This window comes from Chironomus tepperi, unplaced genomic scaffold, assembly GCF_022539635.2.
Source record: "Chironomus tepperi strain 1889 unplaced genomic scaffold, CSIRO-AGI_Ctep_v1 contig_298, whole genome shotgun sequence".
In the NCBI taxonomy this organism is placed as follows: domain Eukaryota; kingdom Metazoa; phylum Arthropoda; class Insecta; order Diptera; family Chironomidae; genus Chironomus; species Chironomus tepperi.
Genome location: NW_027226420.1, coordinates 3,378,417 through 3,402,781, shown reverse-complemented (window position 1 = coordinate 3,402,781; position 24,365 = coordinate 3,378,417). Strand labels below are relative to the sequence as shown.

The following is a 24,365-nucleotide window of genomic DNA, read 5'->3' as shown; positions in this document are numbered from 1 at the left end:
CAATTTGTAACTTGTACTTGTACTTGCTTTTTCTTTTTTTTATGTGCTTTGGATCATTACAATTATAACGTAAAAAAAATAAAAAGTCTATAGTTATAGTTGAGAATTATTTTGACTATTTTGTGAAATCTCCGATAATTGATCCAACACAATTACTATTGTTGCCATGAAAAGAGAAATAATTGCTTTGTACTCGATGACTTTACTTTTGAAAGGTTAAAAAAATGCTTAAAAAAACGCCCAACGCTGGTCAAATTCTTGAGAACGAGAATTTTTTGCTTGTATTAATAATAAGAACAGGATTTATTATGCCCCGAGCAACATTAAGTTGAAGTAGGCAGCCAAATATAGCATTTGTTGGAATTTGAACTCGGAAAGGGTCCCTTATGGGTTCACTTGAATGCCACATTGGCACCACATGAATGCCACATGGCCACCACATGGACGTCACATCATTGGGCTTTATTGGCCACCTTTATTGGAATGACTCTGCTACTACACATGGATGTCACATGGATGCCACATGGGCACCACATGAATGCCACATGGGCACCACATGACTGCCACATGGACACAACATGGAATGCCATATGGGCAACATGGACTAGACTGGATGCCACATGGGTACCACATGAATGCCACATGAATGGAACACACATGGATGCCATATGCAGGGTTCTACTTGAATGCACACGGGCACATGAATGCCACATGATTGCCACATGAGTTTCACATGTCCCTGTCGCTTCATGTCCCTCGGGCATACCCAATAAAAAAAGAGAATTGTTGAATTCTTAGCTGTTAGCACATAAATATTATTTGAATTTATAATTATCAAAAGTCAAATCCATAATTATGGTCGTGCTGAAAAAAAAAAACAACAAAAGACTTGGCATGCAGTAAAGAATTTTTTATGTAAACATAAGGAAGAAAGAACTACCTTAAAGCTCACATGATATTTTTTTTTGTATCTTTTTTCGGCAGTAAGGTAGTTATTGAATTTTTTATTGGTTTTGTGGTATTTAATTTTTTTTGGGCAACAGATGGTTGAGTTGAAGCATTTTGGGTGATCTTGAAGGATTTTTGAGAAATTTTGAAGCATTTCTGAGATCTTGAAGCTTTTGGGGTGATCTTGATAATGGCAAATAAAGTCATACGAGTTGAATTTGTTCTTGGTTGATGAATTTTGGATTTTATGACTTCCTATTCCTTGAGATTTCCGAAATTGAGTCATATTTGACTGATAAATTTGCTAGATATAGTCAAAAGATTAACTATTCCTTGAGATTTCCGAAATTGAGTCATATTTGATTAATAAATTAGCTAGATAAAGTCAATACGAAAGTACAAGGATTAAGTGCGTAAGTTGCTATTAATATATCCAAGGTTCATTTGGGAAAGGTATCGAGCCATTTAATAAATATAGCTCAAGCGAATCTGCCTTGAAGACATTGCAAGATCATCCATTCAAATATCAAAATTTCTTTCCAATTCTCAATTCAAGCAGTTCCAAAACATCACAACAAACATTTCAAAATCCATAATGCGCTCAAGTCTTCGTATATCTCATGACTATACCTCTTCTTCTTCTTCCTACTATTATTCTTTGTAGTATTTATTCGCACAATAATACAAAATTAACGACCAAGTGCTGTACAAATCTACCAACTACTGATGACGTAAAGCATAAAAATAATAAAGACTTTTAAAAATTTTCGCTAAAAAAAATCACAGAACTGAAAATAAAATCGATTTAGTGGAAACGTGTTGCAATTTAAATCTATTGACGACGGAGGTGTTGAATTATTTATTAATGAGAATTACTTTGATCATTATTTTATTGGAACTGGGAAGCTGCTCAGTGAAAAAATATGGAACAGATGTAATAAAAAGGTCTAATTCATTAATCATGTCCATAATAGGGAATATTTGAGAAGCTGCTCTGGAACAGATGTAATAAAAAGGTCTAATTCATTAATCATGTCCATAATAGGGAATATTTGAGATTCTTATGACATTGACATGATTTTATGGTTCTAGTTACGCATTTTTTTGGGCGCGTAATTGCATGACTTGCTTCACCTATTCCTCTAAAAGTCATGCAATTATTAATGATAAAATCTCCAAAAGTCATACCAGAAAATTGGGGTAAATGACTCAGTTGTAATGCTAGACTTGTGTCAATTTTGCGTATGAAATAAAATTAAGAGTCATGTCGTAAATTACGACTGTACTTCTTAATGGCTCCCACATGCTTAACATTGCAAATTATTCTTTATATCCAATACAAATTCCAGAGCAACTTCATTGTGGAAGGAAATATGAATTGAATTAAAATTTTTTAATGGCTGTTTATGGCTATCGATGTTATAAATCTGAATATCTTTGTGCTGGATTTATGGACTATTAAGTTTGAATATTTTTTTTTGTTACTTCCTTTTGCAATGAAGAGAGGAATCATATGGGGGGGTTTTATGATGATATTTTGCACTCTTGACCTTGGAGTCGAGTCTTGAAGTCTGCTTTAATTTTGGTGGCTTTTGGGTGATGTCATGTGATAAATTTGATACTTTGCTGGCTGTGTAGGTCAATTTTGAAACATGGCCTTGCTTGGATGATGCTTGAAGGTAGCTAAAAGCTTGTTAAGAATCAATACCAAGTATAATGAGTTGATAATCTGAATTAGACATGAATATGAACTTTTGGGGATTAAGAAGTGTTTTTTGGAATTCGAACTCATGCCTATCTCTTAGTTGAGGCCATGTTTTTCACAATAAGTCATCCTAGGATGATTAAAATGCTGACAAAATGACATTTTGATACAATTTATACAAGAAATACACTCAAAAGGCACATGCCATAGAAAATATGTACTGTTTAGGATTTGAACGCATGTCTTAGTCTCATTTGTATGCAAAGATTTACGATAAAGCTTTTAAAATTACAAATTGTTGCAAATCTAACATAAATTAGATCAAGTAGAGACACAGCGTAGAAAAGGCGAAGAATCACGACTAAGGTCGACATGACTTCAGTAATTGACTGGATTTGATGAGTTCCGACCCTAAGATCAAGTCAAGATCTGAAATTCGATTAGATCTGGTCAAGTGCTTGAGTTATCTCGACTTGAGTCCTTATTTTCCGTCTTTTTCTCCCTCACATGCCTTCCGGGGCACAACTTACTACTTCTTACTTCCTTGACGAAGGCGCACGGGGACCCAACGCCGCATTTAGAATTCGATGAAAGCTGGACCTGTCTTTAGATAACTTCTGCCAGTTTCTAAATCCCAGCACTTTCGCATCGTTGCTCACACAGCAATCCCAAGAGAATCTGAGACACAAAACTCCTACAAATCTAAGTCTCACCATACTCAAAATCTCCATATCCAAACCCTCTCATTACCAACAATACTAATTACCATTCTACATTACTGTCCAATCTATAAATTCAATTATAATCACTTCACACGTCCAAAAATTGATGAAAAAAAAAAATTGTGAGCTAATAATACACATTATATGGCCATTATGATCATTTACATTCCAAATTGTGTACATTACTACTGTTGGACGCGAGCAACAAAGAGCCCACATTACGCATGTTCAACAATTAATTTATTTTATTACTTTACAATTTTAATGAATACAAAAAAATTAATTATGGATGTTTTTACCTTTATTTTACTTGCAGATATATTGCGCAGCATACATCTATAGACAAAAGAGCATCAGCGATAAAGGTGTTTGGTGAAACTCAGTCAAGTCAGTCATGAGCAAAAATTATTTCATCAAGACAAACTTAATGTTTAATAATTTTTAATTGCCACAACATTAATGTATGTACCAACTGATATTTCAAGGCAGCTGACTATAACTCATAATTAAGACAAGGAAAAACTTGAATTCCGGAAACTGAATTTTCCGCGATAGCCACAAACTTGCAAAATTGTCCATCGAAATGCAAATGCAATAGAAATGAGTTCAGCTTAACGACCGAGCAGGCAGCGCGACCACAAAAAGACAAAAGAAATTACTTCTTTTTCAACATTTCAACAATGTCGCATTCAATTGAATAACGGATTATGAGCCCCGCGACTAGCTACAATTGAATATTCTTACATTCTACCAATAAAGCAGGCTGACATGGATAAAATAATATAATTAAATTCAGTCCAATTCCCAATTGAACAAATACGTCTATACACTCACACACGCACTACTGACTGATTAGCTTGAAAAAATTTCACCAATCCAGCTCTATGCATCGTGATTTGGATTTTTAATTCAGCCAGAGCCCTCAATTTAGATTTTTTAGAGTCACCAATAAAAGTATATAGAAGTAGCAGCAACAACAAAATATAGCATTATGGATTCGAAAGTTGAAACTAAGGAGGAGTCGAAAGACGAAGTTGATTTTATACAGACATCGACTGCAGCACCAGCAAAAAAAGAAATTTGCGTGTCATGTAAAAGCTTTAATCCCCTAAAGAAGGGATTTTTGATGCGTAACAGCACAAATAATAATAATAATCATAATCAAACCACACCAAAGACATCGCAAGCTAAAAAGACATCAGTTGAATGTGAATTACAGACGGCCGTTAAATCGCACATATCGGCACTCGAACGACTCAACTTATTTCACTTTCCATTGCGAAAAAAGTCATTGGAGTCATCGGATGATACCGGAAAGTCATCAAATGAACAAAATCATCATCGACCGCGTTTAATAAAAAGTTCATCAATTGCTAGATTATTTGGCAATACATATAATACCAAAAAATCAGAACAAAATAATACAAGTGCAAATCCACAGCTTAAAAAGTCACAATCTGTATCTGAAAAGTTTTCAAATCGTTCAAATGAAAGTGACGAGGAGTTTGTGTTAAGAATAAGTGAACATAATGTTAATTTAAGTACAAGTACATCGAACCTCAGTTTAGAGTTGGGTAGTGCACCGATGGAAAAGCCAACAAATAAGAATGCAATTAAAAGCATAACAAAAGGTTTGGGTAAATTGTTAAGGCGGAATCATAGTAGTGTTGAAATAAGTCCGCCTGATCCAGAATATAAAGTACTTTATCTTGGCAATGTTTTAACGGGATGGGCAAAAGGTGAGCTATAAATTTAGATATATAATAATCCAGAGTGTGGCTTTCTCAAAAATGACCGTTAATTTTTTTCAAATTTTTTATTCAAATTTTTTTTGACCGTTATTTTTATATTTCTTCGTAACGGAAATTTGCAATTTAAAATAAGTTGAGTTCGAAATGTTCGAATTTTTCGACAATCTAATGTCGAATTTGAGACGGCCACGCTCTGTAATAATCATTTACCAATATCGACTATCGAATTGAGGCTGTTGAGAACGGTGTTGATGAAATTTTAACAATTGTAAGAATGGAATATCCATTAAAATTGATTCAGAATCTTGTGTGCTGAGTAATTTACAATGTTTTTATAATTTTCTTTTTTATTGCCTTCTTCATAATCATGCTTTATGCATTTCACGGTTGCTGTTAGATGAATTTATAGGATTAGTGAGAATGTTAGTGATAATAGTGTTATGAATTGGGTTTGAAGGGATTTTCTAATGATGTTATCATGTTACGGGGGATATGTTGATGCTTATTGGCTGTTAATTGGAGGAATTCTTGGGTTGTTCTTGGGTATTAGTGAATTTAAGTCAAGTTTTAAGTTCAGTATTTTAGTGGGAATACTGACAATTAAGCTCTAAAGCAGTGGTGTGCTAATTGTGTGTCGCGACCCACTATGAACCATATGCCATAAGTGATTTCTGTCGAGAGTCTAACCACCTAGGTATGCCGCGTCACACAGTTTGGACCTCACTGCACTAAAGCATTGTCTTGTCAAGGAATATAGGTTCGAATCCTTAGACTGCCTTAAGCTTTATTCCAGTGAATGCATAACTTTAATAACCAGATCATTTAAAAGCTATCGATTCTGCTATAATCATGCACCATACAGGAGTCTAACTGGCGTGACTCTGACTTGATTGGTTTAAACCGAATTTGCGAATTTGTGAATCATGCCAGAAACAAATCGAGGTAACTCTATCTTGATGTCGGGTTTAAACCGAGCCAATGAATCCAGCGCCATGCTAAAGTCACATTAGCCTGGTATTGTGTATCTTGTGTATCTGGTATCTTGTATTGACTATCCGATTTGTGCTATTTGGAATGAGCTAGTTTGTGTTGAATTCGATTGAGTTTGATCAGGAGTTTGAGTGGTCCAAGTGCAATACTGTCTCTATCAACAACTTCCTTCTAAGAGTGCTAGTAGTCATCCACGAGCTATTCAGCCTAGAATAGCAAATTAAAATCCAACACTTTAACAATTTAAATACCTCACTAAACCTCAAAACATCTCAAGAATAGAAACAACTCATTCAAAACAATCACGGCATATCCAAATTACATAAGACGGCCCATCGTTATGGCTGACGAGCTACTCATCCAGTCATTACACTACACATATATATTTTTATTTTCAAGTCCCCCATAATTTGCATTTCAAATTCTTTAATCTTGAAAGAAAATAACAATTCTAAAACATAACTGTAAAGAGCTTCTCGCGCATTGTATTGCTCAATCTACTTTATTTTGAATGTTCAATTGTTATTTTAACACCATAAGCACCGACACGAAAATTATTATTGTATCACTAAATTGTCTCTTCTACACTTCCAAAAAATCTCTTATTTAACATCATCATTAATGGATGTATTTTTTTGTTATTGTTTATATACTTTTAGCGCGTTTTCCTAAAGGGACTGTCTGTCTGTCTATCCGTCCGACTGTCGTTATATCTGTCCGTCTGCCTGTCTATCTGTCCCACTGTCTGCCTATCTGTCTATCAATTTGTCTAATTGTCCGTCTGTCTGTCTGTTTTTCTATCTGTCAGTCTGTCAGTCTATCTGTTCGTCTGTCTGTCTACCTGTCCGTCTGTCTGTCTATCTGTCTGTCTGCTTAGCTGTCTGTCTGTCCGTCTGTCTGTCTGTCTATCAATTCCTCCTCCAGTTTACTCTTTTTTAATGCGGTTAGTTCCATATATTATGTACATTAGCCTATATAGGCATCCTGACAAAAAACCAGACTAATTGATGCACCGAAAGGAGCACCGTGGAAAATGCGCTTCCGCCAATGACGAGTGACCACATCCATACTAGCTTCAATATTGTTGTTCTGGTTTACAAGAGCTATTTATTTAATAAACCAACTAGCATCATGATGAGAAGAAGAATATGGTCCATAGCTTTATATTAATCATAGTAGCTGTAAATTCTCTTCTTCGACAAATAGTTTTCCATTTTTCGCACAAAAAATCTTTAGCTCATTTCTGATGATAATGATGATGGACATAAGCGATGATCTTTTTTTTTTAAGTGAATGTACTCAACAAAACATCTGGTTTTCATTCAATCTTGCTGTCGATGAAAAGGTGATGGTAAAAATCTCATAAATCAAGTGATTTAAATTCCTCCAAATTTGTTCGAATGAGGTCTTGCCATTTTGTTGATGCATTTGAGACTATTTTTGGCATGAATGTGTCGCTGATTATTTATAAAATTGCGAAATATTCTCAAATATGGTAAATTTTTTCTTCTCATGGTTGCTTTGATGAGGGTTGTGAGTTGGTTTGAATTTGGGAAAATCGTTAAAAATTTTTGAAGGCTGAGAAATTGATTTATTTTGGATTTAAATTGATTAATTGGAAATTTTGGTGTTGGTAGAAATGTTAAGGCTGAATTGTGGCTGGAGACATGTTATAGGCATGTTTATAAAGCCAGAAAACTGAAAAATTCTTGGTCATTAAAAATTCAAATTTTTTTCGACCGTTAAAATTCAAAATTATTTTGACCGTTAAAAATTAATTCAAATCGATTTCATTTTGGCAATCTTGAAAAATTTAAAAATATCGATTGACCGTTAAAAATATTTCATTTTAAATTCAAATAAATTATAAGTTGACAATCTTGAAAAATTCAAATAATTTTCGACCGTTAAATTTTCAAAATCTATTTTGACCGTTAAAAACCAGATATTTTAAAAAAGCAAGCCTAACACATACAAAAGCGCATCACTGAACACAAAACTTCTAAGAATTCTAGAATCTCAACTGCATTCTATTCATCTAATCAAAATTCCAGCACTTAACTACACTAATGAAATTCCCTTCTAAATATTTTGATTAATAGCACATTCCAGATGATCATTCTGACGTAAAAATGAGAACAAATGTTTATTAAGAAATAATAATTTATATCTCATAAAAATGATGGTAGTTAAAATAGTTTCAATTTATTTAGAGAAGGAAGTAATTATGCAAAAAATTACCTTTTTTTCTAAATTACAGTAAATTGTAAGCCCACGAGTAGATACTTAGCAGCAACAAAAAATATAGCTCAATAGCGCCCGCAGTATTTTGCGCTATGTTTACGTTTCATGCTACAAAACTTTAAATTAAATTAATGACGATGAGCTCGTGGCATAATCTCTGCCTGACTATATATAGGCTAGAATGAAGAATTTTTTCTTTTCTTATAGAGACACTAACGTGAATTTATTGAATGAATAGAATTCCTTTATTTCAAGCCATCATCTCACTTTTTTACACACGTGCATACATGCTGAGTAGTTTCCAACTAGAAAACGGCATTTTCTTTCATAATTCTCGAATTCAATCACAAGAATGTGTTGCTCGCGAGCGATAATCGAATTGGAATAAAAATTACATCAAATAATAAAAAGAAGGCAAAGAAATGTGTAGCATTAGAATCGATTGGCGTTGAAATGAACAGTAATAGTGAAAAACAGCATCAAATTATGCAATATTCTCTTTTGAAATTGAGTTGAGCTCTGCTGCGCACCATTTAGTTCTTTCATTTTACTTCCAACATAAGCGATATAATAAGAATAACATTGGATCGGCGTGCGCGCTTCCATTCTTTTTCAAACGGAATTTAAATTTTAAATTCTTTTGGTTTTGCGAGATGTAAAGGAAGGGATTGTTGAATTGTGATGTCTGCAGCATAATGTTCCATGGCTGTTGCCTGGGGTATCTGGCGACTTTTCTTTTAGGATTTGAACCTCAACTTCCTTGAGATTCACAATGATTTACTTAAATAGTCCTTAACATCCTTGATATATTTCTGAATTGAGTACTTACTGTACTTCGTTGTCCATACAGATCAACAGCAATCCAAATACTCTTTTAGTTCACGTCTGACGTCGATTGCTGGCTGCCCTTTGCCAATTACTTTACTTACTTACTTACCGGGGCATCCTATGGTCGTCTGGTCACATGACCTGCCCATCTCAAACGATTCACACGAAGAACAGTGACAAAATCAGCATCCTGTAAAAGCTGATAAAGTTCACAATTATGCCTACATCAGTATACTTCACCTTCTTTTGCAGGTCCATAAATCGACATTTCTCAGTTATCAATACCAAATGCAAATGCTGCACCGTCTCTATCAGTAGACTAATTCTGAATTGAGTGGAATAATTAGAAATAGAACTGAGATTCGAACCCACATCTACTGGATATTTCAACCAATTGGCCACTGGATGACTTTCCTTATCTGAGCAATCATTCTAATACATTAATACAATTCCACAATGAGTCCAGTGATTTAACTTAGTCAGGTGTAGAACAGTTAGGTGCTGTATTTTGTCCAGGACCTTACTGTACTGTTAATTATTGCTACTCTGTCTCGACAAAGCTCCAAAATGTCCCAATTTATCAAAAAGTGTGTATCCTCTCTGATCACCCAAGGTAACCATCCAAAACCTCAACATATCCAAAGACATCAACTCCCAAACATCCCTCATACAATTTACGCGGTCAATATCAATCCTCAATGTCCCTCATCTGTGTGTAAAAATATTTACAATATGTTAATATTTACCCAACTGAGTTCATTGACAGTTTTGCCTTCTTTTTTTTTCGTTACTTCTTGCATTTTACCATATTATGACTTTCAAATGACTCCAATTCAATGTCCAATGAGAGAGGATGCAGCGATGCTTTTAAGTGTGACAATAAATGCGTCTCTTATTTGACTTTTAAATTTTTTTTTTGTGTGCTGCATTCTTTTAATGTGCTGGATATACAGTTATATGCGCAAATTGTCCAATTTGTTGATGCAATTTTTTAGCGGGTCTGACGACTGAAACTGATGCAGTTGATTACGCTAATTTTCACAGAGTGTCACTGATAATTATCGAATTTAACGGTTGATTGATAATTGCTACTGTTAGCATATCAACTTTGCCTGATTTGGGCAGTCAGTGTATAATTGTGTTTACAGAATCAGCATATACACAGATTTTTGGTTATGGTCAAATGACTTTTATCGTTAAATGCTCGTGACTAAAAATTGTCATGTCAAAAAATTTGTGTTAATTGCTACCACAAGTAGAATTGAATTGCGTTGTAGATCATGGATGTTAATTCTTTTCGGGCTGGTGAAAATTGGACTTGATTGCATTATTTTGATGGTAGAGTCAATTTACTTTGGAATTAACGGAGTAATGATACTTTACAATGTATTTTGGAGGATATCCTTTGTGAATTTTAAGATTTTGATGTAATACCTAGCAGTGCTAATGATTTTGAGTACGGCACTCGAACCTACACTTCGCTTGCCGTACAGATCAACTGTGAACCATGGTCTCCTTCAGATGCCGCTTAAAACTGGCCCTATGGCTGTCTAATGTCTCTGTGAACACCTTCCTTCCATGTACTCGACCCTAAATCCCAACTATACTTAAAGCCATCCCAATCCACTCACCATAGTAATTACATGACTCCACAAACTTACTTCCAACGAAATCGCCATGTTTAAATGAATCATTAAATCAGTCTGTGACATTAATCAATATCCAAAAAGTCAATTTATGCAACTTTTAAGTTTGATTGATGCAAGCCAAGCGGCAATTCCGCGAAATATCAGAAGCATTTAATCGAGCAATCGATGAATGACATTAAGTATTGTTTGTGTATTGATTTTGTTTCCATCTCACCGCCTTTCAGAGATGATCATGAAGATCTTGATATGTATAATTGCCATTGATGTACAATGCCTTAATTCCTGAAAAATAATAAATGCAGTGGACATGTTGATTTTGCATTTTTGCTTTTATGCTGCACTTCTCCCATGCTGTCATTGTATTATGCCAAGTTTATTGTACAAATGTAGAATTTAGATAGCGAGAAATTGTCTTACTGTTGGGTCTCACATATCTTGCATGTGCTTGGTGCTTATAAATCCTATACATACGGTAGATTTCTCAACAGATGATGCTTTTTTGATAAAGCGCATTACTCATTGCCATTAGTGCATAATTCTTCTTTTAATCTACGATTAATTAAATCAGCATGATGACTAATTGTTAACTGCCGTTGGAAATGTTCAACAGACATTACAATTTAATTGCACAGCGCAACACTAGCTGAAAAACTGCATTTTATGTTTAATTATGAACAATAAGCTGTGCACAAAAACGGTGAATTGTTTCTTCATGTCTCTTTCTTGATAATAACTTGACGTTTTTTGTGGAATCTTGAGTTTGAGGAAGAAATGTTGAGGAAGTTGAGTCAGATTGGGCTGTAATGAGTTTGATTGAAGTTTTGGTTACTTAATTCTATGCTTACTTTGGTTTATTGGCTTTAAATTAAGGTTTTTTCAAGAATTACGACTAAATTTTGTTTACTTTCACGACAAACTGAAGGAAATTCTCAAAACCATACAAATTCAGTTGTAAGGTTCTAAAATTCAAATTGTAAATGACCGTTACGAACAAATTGAATGAAAATCTACAAAACCATACAAATTAATTTGTAAAGTTCTAGAAATTCAAATTCCAAATGACCGTTATAAACAAAATGAAGCAAATTTTCCAAGAAAATGAAACAATTTATGCAATTTTTCAATGATTACACAACGAACAAGTCATTAAATCTCAGGAATTTCCAGAATGCCAATCTCAGCAAATTGCAGTCACACAATAGCTCGATGTCTCTCTAATTCATCCTGACCTTTCTAACTACGTGCTCAACAAAATTTTTTTGCATGACAAATTGATCATTTGTATTTAAATTGCGACTTGCCATCTGACCGTCACTTGACTCACAAAAAATTATAAATAATTTACATATGTCACGTTATTAATGTTAGGCAATTTGGTCTCGTAATTCTCACAAAAAATTCAATTTCCTTACTTATTTTGTGTACTTGCATGTAAGCTATATAATGACACTATTAGTTTCATGTGAAAATAAAGAGAGTCACATTTGAGACGAGGCATAAAGAAATGCACAGTTGAGAATTAATGCATATCACGTTTAATCGTTTAAGAGTAAAGAAAATTTCCCGGAATTTATATGTGCGCGCGGCATTAAGCCTCTGAGAAATGTAATAAAGTTATATAACAAACCAACGAAAAAAAAGGCAGCACAGCACAGTTAAATTAAATTATTTTTGCTACTTTTTAAGTTAATTATAAGGAAAAGAAATTGTGTGCATTATCGCAATTCATATCTGATTATTGTCATGACATTGTACATGACAATTAGTCTGATGATGATGTAAAAATATTCAATCACGATAACCTGAAGATCATGCACAATGATTCTTTAGCTATTTGCCTCACATGTTGACTTTTAAGACATATGTGAACTTCTAGAAAAGGGCGGGTTAATTATGGAAAGCAATTAAAAACAATAGAATTATAAGTTTGTGAAATTAATGCATAGAAGACAAAGAGTTAAGAGAGTGAAAAGAGATTCTCATGCAATTTTCATGTTCAATGCTTTTAATGAATTAAGTTTTCGCGTGAAGATCAAACGTTTGATGGAATTTAAAATTAACATTCTTGGAGTTTTTTTCATTAGCGAAAGTTTGTTGGCGGTTTGGTGGAGATAATGCAGTTGAATTTACAGTAATTTTTGTATTTTTAATGCAAAAGTTTGAATTTTAAATTTTTTCTAAAATTTGAACAAATTCAACATATTCACCATATTCACCATATTCACCATATTCACCATTTCAATTCAACAATTGTACCTCAAGATTTGAAAAGTCAACAAATTCACCAATTTTACCTCAAAACTCAACAAATACACCAATTCTATATTAATATTGATCAAATTCACCCTTTTCACCTAAAAAGTTCAATAAATTCACCAATATAACTTGAAAAATTTTATAAGTTCTCCATTTTCACCTTAAAACTAAACAAATTTACTAATTTTACTTAAAAGTTTGTCAATTTCACTTAAAAAGTTCATCAAAATTTAACAAACCCACCACAAAAGTCACCAAACTTACCACAAAAGTCAACAAATTCACCACAAAAAGTCAACAAATTCACCACTTCTGATAACTCCAATTCATTAACAATCTCATGACTTCATTCATTGATTCAAACGAACAAATTCGATAAAAATCATTTAATGCCCAAGCCTGATTGATAACTAAGCGGTGAAAAAATTTTAATTACAGTTGAGAATGATCGAGAATTAAGAATGTCTGATTGCAAATTGTTTAGTCATCTTCACGCAATCATTTCTTGATAAATTGTTTGATATTTTTTTTGTTTTAAGTGTTTTTGGCAATAAAAAAAGTTGAAACGGTAATTTAGAATGGATCATTCAAGTCTTTGATTAATGATAATCGTGTACTGTTACGGTGGATTTAAGAGTTTTTTGTTTTTAAAAAATTAAAATCCAAGTTAGAATTAAGAATTTAAGCTATTGTTTTTATTTGGGTTAAATCTAGTCAATGAGATGAGATTAGAACTGGATATTGTCTACTGAATTGACTCTTTAACTGGATTTTGACCCAATGCTTCAATAACTTCACTTCGTAAACATCCAGTCAAGTGGAATTTTAAGTAATTTTTACAATTCAGGCACGGATAATCGTGACAATTTCAAAAACACTTGAACTGTTTATTTCCAGCTGTAATTTGATTTATTCCTCACTGAATATTCATGCAAAAACACTTTTAAGCATCAATAATCATACAATTTATGACAGAAAGACTTGACACCTTTTGCTGAAATTCCACACAAAAATTATCACAGCAATCTTTTGCTGATTTAAAAGTAAATTTTCACTCAAATAACCTCAAACGAAATTTTAGATGTTTGCTCATAATTTCCATCATTTTCAACAGAACAAATAGCTTAGCGGTTCCAAAAAAATAAAAATAAATATACATCTTCAAATTGATAACTCAATCTTCATGCCATGATGGGCTACTTAATGAGAGAACCGTGAGGTAGGTGAAGCAAACAAATAGTAGACGTAGCTGTTTGGTAATCGATTTAAACGCAGTTTGTTTTGTTCTTGTGGTGAAATTGGTAAATTTGTTGAATTTTTAGAATGAAAGTGGTAAATTTGTTGAATTTTTGAGGTGAAATTGGTGAACTTGTTCAGTTTTTGAGACACAATTGGTGATTTTGTTGAGTTTTTGAGGTGAAATTGGTGAAATTCTTAAATAGAAAAAGAAATTTGGAAAATATCGAACATTTGAAAAAAATTTAACTGTTATAAAAGATTTGAAAAATTCAACGGTCACAAAATATTTGAAAAATTCAACGGTGTGACCGAAAATATTTGAAAAATTCGACAGTCGCAAAATATTTAAAAAATTTCAACGGTCATAAAAAATTTGAAAAATTCTAACGGCTACAAAATATTTGAAAAATGAAACAATCACAAAATATTTAAAAAATTTTAACTGTCACAAAATATTTGAAGAATTTTAACGGTTCTAAATTATTTGAAATGACAGACAGACAGTTAAGTCATTCATTAAGCTTTATTTTCACATTTAAAGCGTTTTAAAAATTCCAAAAATTCTTAAAATTAGTTAAAAAAGAGTAAAGTATTGCCTATAAAAAGAGTGTATGAAAGTGTAATTTAACAAGCGATTAATTCAAAAATAGACATCCAAAATTAAAACTGTGAAGTCTACAAAACATTTAACGTGAAAAATTTCATCGTTAAAAAAAATGGGAAAAACGATGGAAGTAAAAAGTTTTGAACTTTCTTTTGTGCACAAAAATGTTAATTGGATATTTTTTCGCATTATAACAAAAAAAAAATTGGAATCGAGTCAATCGAGTGAGCAGCAACAAAAAAAGTGAAAGAGCGTAGATGAAAATTACATCAGAATATAAAATGATGATTAGTACAAATTTTTGGCATGTGCCGCTCAATGAATTTAATTATGTTTGCGTTAAAAAATTAGAAAATGATGATATTAACATGAACATGGTAGCTTGATGCCATCAACTTGTCATACGTATTTTTTGAACAGCAGTAAAAAGTATGTTGCGACCGAAAAAAATCACAAAGACATTTTTGAATCAGTAGACTGAACAGAAAAAAATGTCACGTCCTCAACTTTCTTTTTTAATTCAAATATTTGCTTGCTATTTTTTTTCGTACTCACATTACAGTTGCTGGTAAATATGTACGGAGATTGATGGGAAATGGACGTGGATATGGGAAATTTTAGGGCGCATTTACAATATGGTTGGATTTTATGGACTATAGCAAAATACTTGCATTGTTTTAAATCCTTTTCCTTGATTTTTCGTAGTTTAATACCCCTTTTCTTTAAAATATTCATAGTTTCAAACCCTTTTTCTATAATTTTTGCTATTTTTAGTTCTATCAAAGTTTTTAAAACCTTTTGTTCTATAAAATTCTTAGTTTCACACCCCTTTCTTCTAAATTTTCATAGTTTCACACCCCTTTCGTTAGTATTTCTTAGTTTCATACCTTTTTTTCACATAGATTTGTTATTTTTAGTTCAACTTTAGTTTTAAACCCCTTTGTTCCAAAAACATCTTAGTTTCACACCCTTTTCTATCAAAATTTCATAGTTTTACACCCCTTTCATCAGTATTTCTTAGTTTCATGCCCCTTCAAAATGATATTTCATCTCTGACAGTCAGACAAAACTCAAATATCAACACCCCACACACCCAAATGTCAACAAATCACGCTAATAAAGATATTCCCATCAAAATACAATCAGTATGTACAGCAAGTCAATTTTATGTGACGCAAAAAATTGGGCAAATAATCTCATCAAATAATGAAATTACTTTCTATTTTCGCTGTCGAAGATCACCAAGCCAAATGTAAACATCTACAAACAAAATTTCATAATCTTGAAAATTCCATATCATCATGGGAATTCGTGACTGTAGACATTTAGAGTAATAAAATAATAATTTTTTGTTTGTAAACAAATCTGGTATTTTTGATAAGCTGGTGTGTTGCGACACATATATGCGAACTATTGCGAGTTACAGGTTGAAGGTGTTCAGTAGTTTAGTGGATGATACTTCAGGTTTTGAGTAGAATTATGTTGATAGTCTTGGGTTCGAATCTTAATTATTTACATTTTTGACTCTTCTGAGACATTGAACCTGAACCACCTACTCCTCTCCTCCTCTTCTGGATCCTTCACCTTTAGTCATTGTCATCCACAGTAATCCACCAAATCCTTAGGTGTACCGAGTTATACTTACCCATGCATTGTTTTTAACTCTTGCACCTAGTCTGGTCTTGTCCAACCTTCTTTATGCCACGGCATACCTTGGTGATAATCCACTACTGACACCGCATAATGCGTGCTATTCATGGCATTTCCGAAAAAATTTAGACTTTACACCTTTTGGACAACGCTGACTTAGCCATTGCATAACATATCGCGGACACATCACCGACACCTCCTACCATATCACAGACAGTATTATCTCACTTCCATACAAATATCCTCCACAAATGTGAGACTTGACATAATCGATTAATCAAGGAATTATAAATTAAATAATAATTACATATTACAACATCGCGTACAGTACCTGAACTTGCTGGGTTTATCCGTAAAAATCTCCTTTTTTGTGTGCCTTTTTTCACTTTCTTTTAAAACTTTCTTACGTGCACGAATAGTGTAAATTATCTCCATCATGCTCATAATCGACGTAATTTGTTTTCGTTAATGCTCAATTGATGACTGCCAAAAAAAGTTATTACGTTATAACTGGATATAACCGAAATTTAATATTGTATAACTATAAAAATGGAAGCACATTGTAGAATTGGTAGCCGGCATGTTAATGCACAACAGAAGTGCATGCATCAGTAACATTCTTATACAATGAGACTGCACTCACCATATGTATGTATTTATGAAGAAATAGCATTCGCGAAAGTTAACGGAAGATTAATTGAATAATTGCAATTGTAATGAAATTATAGTTAGTTCCATACCCACCATTATTAAGTATAAACTTTTGTTCCTGCATGGGCGACATTTTTTTTTCTCATGTATAATATCAAGATTTGAAGTACATTCCATAATGTCTCGAGTTTAATGATATTTTAAAAGCCACAGAAGCTCAATTAACTATTACAATGTGAGAGGTTATGCTGCACATTTCTAATGGAATTATATTGCCAAATAATGCTTTTTAGACTGTTAAATTTAGAGCTGTGGTGAACAATGGGTGTATGAGGCAGTTGAGTGAAGTTATAGAGAATTTAAAAAAGCATTGTTGCGGAATTTTCAGATCGATTGTTATGATTCTTGGGGTTTACAAACTGAAAATGGTCGAATGGTCGTTAATTTCTGAATTTCGAAAATTCGAAATTGATTTTCGAAAAATTCGAAATTTAATATTGAGAAATTCGAAATTAAATTGTGAGAAATTTAAAATTTATGTTTGAGAAGTGCAAAATATGATTTAAAAAAATTCGAAATTCAATTTCGAAAATTCGAAAATCAATTTCGAAAAATTCGAAAATCAATTTTTTCAAAAAACTCAATGCCAAAAGAGCCAAATTGCCTTAAACTTCAATCTATAATCAATAAATCAGCCTTTATTATCAAAATCCTTGACAATTCTCCCAAATAACCTCAAAATTTCACTAAATTACCATCTAATCCTCAATAAGTACACTAAAGTATTCTCAAAGAAACTGCAAACTCATTCAGATCATGCCAAAATAGCATAGCAGCACTGTCCACATAAAGGTATAGAAAATTGTGCAATAAACCAATCAATGTCGCTGGTGTCTCATGTAACCTGATTCGTAAAACAACAACTGATTGACTGACAGTGGAGAGCATTAATTAATGAAAAATTTTAATTTTGTCTTGAGTATTTTTCATTCAAATATATTTTTGTTTACTTAAGCTCTCAAGTCGCATATGCCATGAGGGCTTTCTCGATTTTCAATGCTGTTGAATGTTTTTTTGTTTGATGGATCAATTTCGAACACCGGTTGACATTTTTCCATACTCAATTGTAGACGTCGTCGCTTATGGTTATCTAATGACTACTTTTCTCTTTTTGGATATTTCTTTTTATGCTTCAGTGACTTATTTCTCTAGTTTTTAGCTTTTGAGAGCGTTTCTTATGAATAATGGGATTTTGTGGAAGTCATTTTGTCTCATTTGATGCATGGATCATTTAATTCAGCAAAAGAAAGCGATAGATCATTTAACTTTTAGGTTAGAAAGACTTTTTCGCGCTTCAAATCGAATTTAATGAGACAAAAATTTGTTGCAGATTATTTTTGCCATCTTTTTGATCAAAATTGAACTGATTTTGGATTGAAACAAGCTGAACTTATCGAATAATTGGCAAAAAACTTTTCGAAGTGGAGCATAAAAAATTATCAATTTTACAAATTAATTCAAAATTTAAAAAGCCGTTACAACTTTTGGTTTATAATTCATTTAAACTTGAAGCAGTTTTGATGATTTTTTAGTGCATAAAGCACTTTTACCTCTCATTATCTCCAACTCAATCGTCTGCATCACCAATCACATCACCTTGTAGACAGTTTGCTTTATTGTTGTTGATCCAGCAAATCGAATAAGACAGTCACGGGGTCTATGTTCGAGCCATTTACGGTCATTAGTTGCATGCATCTCACATGTGTACTCTATGAGATCAAATGATGTAATTACCTAAGGCATGGTAAGGCACACAAAAGTATTTTTTTTTATTCATTATTTTCCATTTCGTTTGTGTGTCTCGTTCACTTGAAACAATGTTCCATCGCATAAGTGAAAGTTTTTATTTTTTATTTTTCTTTTCTTTCTTATTATTTGCTATTTTTGCAGTAAATATGTGGCGAATATGTGAATGAATATGTATTATCTGGTAATAATCAAAAGCGTATAAAGTATGAAGAAATCTGAATGTTTTGGTTTGGAATTTCGATTCATAAATATTTGATGCAAATAGTGGATAAAATTACAAAACGGTCGATGGTATAGTTGAGTTTCGTGGGATTTAAATTGAAAGTGGAAATAATAGACATTATTAAAAAAAATCTAAACTTCCTAAAGATTTGTAAAATGAAATTCAAATTCTAATTTGATTTTCGAAAGTGAATATTTCAATTTCGAAAGTGAAAATTTCAATTTCAAAAGTGAAATTTCAATTTTAAAAGTAAAAATTCAATTTTTAAATTTTAAAATTTGATTTTCGAAAGTGAAATTTTAATTTCGAAAATGAAAACTTTAATTTCGAAAGTAAAATTTCAGTTTTGAAAGCGATAATTTCAATTTCGAAAGTGAAAATTTCAATTTTGAATATGAAAATTCAATTTCGAAATTCAAATATTCAATTTTGAAAGTGAAAATTCAATTTTGAAAGTGAAAATTCAATTTCGAAAGTGAAAACTTTAATTTCGAAAATGAAAATTCAATTTCGAAATTGAAATATCGATTTCAAAAGCAAAAATTCAAATTCGAAAGTGAAATTTCAGTTTTGAAGGTGAAAATTTCAATTTTCAAGATGAAAATTCAATTTCGAAATTGAAATATCGATTTCGAAAGTGAAAAATTAATTTCGAAAATGAAACTTTAATTTCGAAATCGAAAAATTTTACATAAAAATTAAAAATGAATGTTAACACTGAATATAAAATTCAAAATTTCGAAATTCAGCATTTAAAAATTCAAATCAAGTAGTGATCGAAATCTATGAATAAACAGAGGCTATTTCAAACTCAAACTCGTGATGTTTGTGTCCAAAACCTTTTAAAAAGTCCAAAAAAAAACAATTTCTTTCTCAAATAAATCTCCATTCAATGTCATCAGCATATTGTAATTTCGACAGGTCATTCAACCAATCTCCCCATGATCGAAAATTACGAAAAAAGTCATTTTGACAATGCATTGATCATATTAGCACAAACTTAAGTGTAGCTCGTGAGCATTATTAAAAGCATGAACAATAAATTCATGTTCATTTTATGTGGAACTAATTAAATTGAGCTTTTATGTTTGTGTGAAAATTTAAAATTTTGAAATTTTCACGGAATTTGGAAATTAAAACCTTTTGTTCATTTTTATGGTGTAAATGACAAGCCAGCTAGTGTCAGAAATCATGATCTTTCGAGCACAGACTGGATAGAGCACTTACAAATTCCATTGAAAGCAACAGTTTTTCTTACGTATATGTAAAGTGCAATCTTGAACTGATTGTCTATCGACTGTGAATTTTAAAAATAAACTTTTTTTTTCAGAAAATGCAGTTAAAAACTAGTTATGGCTGTGTATATTAATGCCCTCTGCAAAAACTATGTGTTTATATATGTGAAAAAATATTGAGGCTAATTCAACTATCTATAGCTCTACAATTGATGTCAATAGTGAACACACTTAATAAATATTCCAATATTTCTCTCGTTTTTTTTATTTTTTGTCGTACGTGAGCAATGCTCTTGACTTTTAATAATATCATATTTAGCTAGTTGCTTTGCCTGTCGTCTTTAATATGCGAAAATATGTCTTTTGACGATAATTATTATTGAATGCAGTTAGTGTCACCTATCAACGACTTTTTTACTTAAATGGAAACTTGATATTAGGTTTTGTTTTGTCGGCAAATGCTTGCGATGGACATAAAGACGTAAAACTTATTTGTTTTTCATTGATGATCTATAAAGGATGAAAGGAAGTCAATTTAACGGTTGTTATATGGTTTGAATTGAATTAAAAATTAATAAAGTAGAAATTTCTCACCTCGATACTTTAAGTGGTGATATTTTAGTACTTTGAGGGTTATTTTAAGGAAATTTGACGTTTTTGAGTAGTAAATGAGTGAGCAAATAAGAATTTATGGAAAAAATCTCAATTGCTTGAATGTAAATTACAAAATTTTGAGGTTAGGTATTTTTAAAATGGCGGATTTTCATATGAAAAGTCATTTTTCATACTTATTTCCATAGAAATTTGATTTTGATTGTAAAATCCATCAGAAATCATAAAAAATCAATCGATCATCTCCAAAAAAGACTTTCTTACTTGCTCCACATTTTTAGAGCTTTGCTAATACATACAAAGCTTAAGCCGATGATAAGGAAGTGCAAATCTTTCAACGATCACATCATAAATGGTTGAGAAATAAGGAAGTTGATGTAAAAATTAAGATTGGAAAACTAAGAGGCGTGATTTTCAGCCATTGAGTGAAAACATAATTATCGGCAGTGCCGATCCATCAATTTTGCGAATTAGTTTTGAGGATTGTGTAGCTAATGTGTCGAAAGTAGAAATTGCTAATTACTAATGTTACATGAATAACTATTGTGCAGAGATTAGGTAGATTTATTATTAATGCCAGTATCGGCTGATGCCCATTAAAATCGCTCAAAAAACTAATTGCAGCATTAACTTGTTTATTGCACTGATTTAAAGATCAGTTTTTATAGCACCAGAAGTAAAGATTTAGCTTCTTAACAAGAAATATGAGAGAAATTGTAATTATTTGTAGATTATTCCTAGCTGTATACATGATATGAGTTACGATCAGCCATAAAACTTGAGATTTGTTGACTTCAAGTCATTATTCAGCTTAATTTTGAAGAAAATTGCAAAATCTTCCTCGAAAATGTTTCAATTTTGTCACTAACTGCTTTAAAGTCTGTCACAACTGGACTGTTTACAAAAACCGGTTTTTAATCTTTAAATAATAGCAATTTTTATATAAAGTTCAGTGGACTGACTCACATTTGATATATTTTATTGCTATTTTTGGAAATACCAAGATGATTTAAATTTCAAAACATAAAGACTCATCTGCGTTTTTGATTATTAAAGAGGTGTTTTCGCTACATGATGTTTTTAATAACCTGTAAACATAAGGAAAGATAGTTTTGGAATGTCTTACTGTTTTGATTTTTGAGGCTTGTTATGTGATATTTGATGGGTAGAGATGGAATCATGTTATTGTAAATTGATTTGCTTGAATTTTGTTGAATTCCGTTAAATTAGATTTGAAAAAATTTCAAAATGGCGGGATTGTCACCTCGAAAGTTTGAACTCATAATTTTCTTCAGTTTTGAGCTTATTGATAAAATTTTTGATGAAATTCTCTTTAAAATGAGTGAGCAAATACGATTTTATGATTTGAAATCAATTTTGTTGAGAAATAACCTCAAAAATTGACTTTGAAATTTTCCAAAATGGCGGACTTTTTTTCAATTTTTTTGAATTTGCAGTTACAAAATTGATTTGTTTTCTCATTTCAATGCTAAGTTGATGACTTAAAAAAGTATTCTATAAAAAATAATCAAATATCAATGTTTACCTTTTTTGACCCAGTTCAAGCTTGGTTCAAGCACCACTTGAGATTATCAAACATATCGTCTTACTCTATCTTCAGCAATAATACTTAAAAACCAAGCGAATCCACTTCTTAACTGATAATTTTTCGCAATTTCATGTCACACAGCCATGAGCATTTGACACAAAAAATTTCACACAAAATCATGCAATAAAAATAAATTTTTATTATCTTTCCCAATAAAGCCGGCAAATTGATTAAAAAAAAACAACAAAATTTAAGCAATTCAATCGATTTTTTACGTATAATAGTTGATATTTTCAATTAATAATAGGAATATTTCGAGACATTTCCTCGACAAAAAGACGATTACTATAATTTACAAATTATCTCTCCTTGCATAACTTAACTGCAACAAAGTAGCTTGGTTTATTGTGTTTTGTTGTTGCATTGTAATCATGAAATTATGGTAAATCAATGATAAATTACATTGCGATGATTCAATAGTCAATTGTATAATATAGCATGATTATTGTTATTGTTGATGATTATTGCTAAGTATTCAATGTCCAAGCGGTATCTTATTTTATGTTATTTGTTGGTTTAGCATGAATTTTGCTGGGAGTAATGCGGATTTGGTGACATTTTGTTGGGTAATTGGTTGTGGAATTGAGAAGTTGGATGTTTTGGTTCTTTCAACAATACCTAAGATTTTGAATTTTTGAAAACCGTTAAATTCAAATTTTGAAAATCCGTTAGATTTTGAATTTTAGAAAACCGTTAAATTCAAATTTTGTTAAATTTTAATTATTAATAAAATGATTTTAGATTTTCTCTAAGTTTCAAATTTAGAAAATCCGTTGAAAAATTGCTAAATTTAAATTTAAACCTCGAAATTTGAGAAATTTTGAATTCTAAAAATCCGTTAAAATTCAAATTTCAAAAATCCGTTAAAACATTCCATGCAATTATGCAATAATGCGCTCTAGTTATCCATACCAGCATCAAAATGCCTTTACTCTCCACTTTTAGTAAGTTTATGTCTCGTTGTGTGTCTTTCAGATGTCTAGTCGATAAAAGTCTATTAACTGCGATGCCAATTAAATTTATGAAATGGCAACAAAAACAGGCAAAGAAAAGTTATGATGAAAAAAAAGAGTTTTATCTAAATGGACATATCTAGCATAATAGGCATAAAGTAGCAATATAGAAAAAAAAATTGTAATTTTCATAACAATTAAAGCAATTGAATTGGCAATTCCATTTTTTGCGCGATAAAGTTTGCGTCAAACTTCGCAGTTCATATTTTTTGTATACATCCAATGCGAGTGTGCCTATATTGTCTATTGAAATGAATTTTATATGATGAATTAAAGTTCATCGTCTTAATAATTCATCGACGCCAATTGAATTTGATGATTTCAGCTCGATTCCATAATAGGAAATGTATTTGATTTGCAGATTGTCTTTGTTGATTTAGAGGCAGTATGGTCAGTGTTATTAAATGTCTAAAAATGAGGTTGTAATTAAAAATCATATTGACATGTTAATTAATTTATTGCGCATCTTTTTGTATGTCCGGTGATCTTTTTAAAAACAGACGTAAAGTAAATCACCAAAAATAAGGAATTGAACTTGTTGAATTGTCCCGAGCGACACCGAGCGATCAAATTCAGCCATTAGAACCCTAACAGGGCAACTTTGCAATTTAACGTTAATACGGCAAC

At 31.8% G+C, this 24,365-nt stretch overlaps 1 protein-coding gene across 1 annotated transcript in view; it reads left to right on the top strand.

The window, feature by feature from the left end:
- LOC139092221 (uro-adherence factor A) overlaps positions 1-24,365 on the top strand; it is a 70,329-nt gene that overhangs the window by 29,869 nt on the left and 16,095 nt on the right. The window contains exon 2 of the mRNA XM_070642547.1: positions 3,692-5,114. Within this exon, the coding sequence (XP_070498648.1) occupies positions 4,367-5,114 (748 nt within the window). The 5' untranslated portion in view covers positions 3,692-4,366. The remainder of the gene's footprint in view (positions 1-3,691; positions 5,115-24,365) is intronic.